Genomic DNA, 2,619 nt, shown 5'->3' with positions numbered 1-2,619 from the left:
GACGTGACATGTTCGTACGAACCCTTTGTACGAACAAAAGTAAGAGAAATTTAGGATAAGAATACGAACATGTTCTTGCATGAGGCCCAATGTGATAGTTTTTGTTAAAAAAAGGAGGAAGCTTAGGTTTGGGAATTATTGCAATACTTTTAATTAGAAGCTTGCACAAGTTAAAACATTTAGTTTTTGAATCTTGTGATTTTGGTGTTTTCTTTTTGCTGGGTTTGAAATAGTTTTTTTTTGTTTTGAACTGCAGGAGCTGATGACYGTGTTCCAGCTGCTGCACTGGAATGGAAGCCTCAAAGCCATGAGAGAGCGGCAGTGTTCCCGACAGGTACCGTGTGACAGCCGAACCCGTCTCACGCATGGCTTCAATTATACAAGTACAGGGTTGACTTTCACAGCTGTCACAAAGAATGAAATGATATGTTTGGGTTGGGTTTAAAGGAAAGAGCTGTTTTACTTCTCACTCGGAGTGGCAGCGGTGTTGCTCGAGAAAAACAAAAAGCACAAAAGGAGGTTTTGAAAAATTCTAATTTTGGTCGKACGTCGACACGCAGCTAAAGCACAGAGAGGAAGTAAAGATAATCAGGCTACAGATAACTTTGTGTTAATGTTTAACACATTTTAGAATAAACTTTGTGTATTTTGTTAGCTTCTTTTCTTATTTTACACACCTGTCACGATAACAAATTTTGCTGGACAATGAATTGTCTCTTATTGCGATAAACAATAACATCGTTTGGGGACCATTTGAAACTAATATAATAATAACACGCACACACACATCCCCCACACCCTCGCTTATGAAGCTTACGGAAGTTGACGAAATTTATGTATGTAAAAAAAAAATGTTAGGGACTGACYTGGATCGGAGATTGGGAAAACAKCACACAACAGCTGCTGAAGCTGTAAAMTTGTTTCCCACTTCCTCTATCCAAGCCCGCGCAGTTTATTCTGTATGTCTTCCTCTGGCTTCATMAAATAATTGCTGTCACCCACAAACTGCTTACCAAGTTTATTAAAAATACGTAGTGTAAAACATAAGTAGAATAAAAACTCTCTGCAAACCCAAGGTTTGGAATGGTGTCCTGAGGCGTTGCCAACTGAAAGAACCGGTTGGAAAACCGAAGACGCTCCTGTAGCTAAATGCCCGTTGACGGGGCTCTCATGCTACAGCGTTAGCATGCTACATGCTACCTGACGCGAGAGTTCACTCCTCCCTACGCTAAGTAGTAGAAAAGAGGGAGACTTGAAGAAAACAAATAAACAGGCAAATGAAAATTATTTACCTCATTTAAATTTATCATTGAATTATTGATTTATTGCCTATCATGACGGGCCTAGACACATGGCACGTTTTTAAAATCTGATGTGGGTTGCATATTTGAAAAAGAAAAAAAAGAATCAGATTAGGTCACTTTAGTCTGCAGTGTGAACACAGCCCTTGTTATAACGCCGACTCTTCTGTGGTTGAACTCCCAGGAGGTGCTGGCCCATTACTCCCACCGGGCCCTGGATGACGACATGCGCACTCAGATGGCGGCCGATTGGGTGAACCGAGAGCAGAGCGTGGCGGGCACCATCGCTCAGGAGCTGGCCTCGACGGAGCGCGAACTGGAGGACGCCCGGCTGGCCGGCAGAGAGCTGCGCTTTTACAAAGAAAAAAAGGACATCCTGATGTTGGCTGTGGGTCAGCTGAGCGCAGCCAATGCCGCCACTCTGCCATCGCACTAAAGCACGCCGTCATCACTTCGTAGGTAACGGCGTGGATCTGTTAAAAACTATACCAGGCTATAAACGCTTCTGTTCAGAAAACAAACACTTGCCACTATGGCTGTTACCTCTTTGTGCCTAATCAGCTGGTATTTCTTTTTAAACGCCTGTAAAATAGTGCTGCCTGCCTAGGGTTTATATATATATATACGTATAAATATATATTATATATTTTAACCTCTATTTCAACCTACGACACTTATAAATAATAACTGTTAATCAGTGAATGTACAGGTCACAAGTTACTCATAAGCCCATTTTGAGTTTAAATCAAACCAGACTGCTGTGTTTCTTTTAAAGGATTTGGTTGCATTTTAAGACGCTAAWTCACCGCTTTTAAAATAAAATATAAAACATTTTTAAATATAACCAGGAACACACATCACCTCAAACGAAATAACCTAAAAAGGGTGTGAAAATACAGAGAGCTTTAGGAAATCATTTTAAGGGTACTTTTCAATGAAATGTCAGCAGCTCAGGTGTTCTAAAGTTAAATACATCAAAAMATATGTTGTTTTTGTTTATTCTTGTTTGTGAAGGTATTTTTTAGGATTTGCTGTGTGATTTGTGATTTATGACAATAGCCGAATGTATTATTATTATTATTTTTTATTTTGTGAGGTAAATGACCTACAAAGCAACTTACATTAAAGCTCTTGTGATATTGATTGTGTTTGTTGTGAGCTTCAGCRAAGAGGAGTTTAAAAAGTAGGACTAAAATGCAGATGGATTATTTGAAATGAAGGCATAAGGAAATGAAGCTGCGTAATATTTTGTTTTTTGTTAAAATATAATTTTTTTTTAGTGCTGTTAATCTTATCCACAGATGACACACGTTTTAAC

At 39.2% G+C, this 2,619-nt stretch overlaps 1 protein-coding gene across 1 annotated transcript in view; it reads left to right on the top strand.

Annotated features, from left to right (window-relative positions):
* The window catches only part of lix1l (limb and CNS expressed 1 like), a 7,208-nt gene extending 4,764 nt beyond the window's left edge, over positions 1–2,444 (top strand). The window contains exons 5-6 of the mRNA XM_014009288.1: positions 257–334; positions 1,486–2,444. Of these exons, the coding sequence (XP_013864742.1) occupies positions 257–334; positions 1,486–1,737 (330 nt within the window). The 3' untranslated portion in view covers positions 1,738–2,444. The remainder of the gene's footprint in view (positions 1–256; positions 335–1,485) is intronic.
* Positions 2,445–2,619: the final 175 nt, after the last annotated feature.

Source organism: Austrofundulus limnaeus, unplaced genomic scaffold, assembly GCF_001266775.1.
Source record: "Austrofundulus limnaeus strain Quisiro unplaced genomic scaffold, Austrofundulus_limnaeus-1.0 Scaffold56, whole genome shotgun sequence".
Classification (NCBI taxonomy): Eukaryota; Metazoa; Chordata; class Actinopteri; order Cyprinodontiformes; family Rivulidae; genus Austrofundulus; species Austrofundulus limnaeus.
This window is presented reverse-complemented; position numbering and strand designations above follow the sequence as displayed.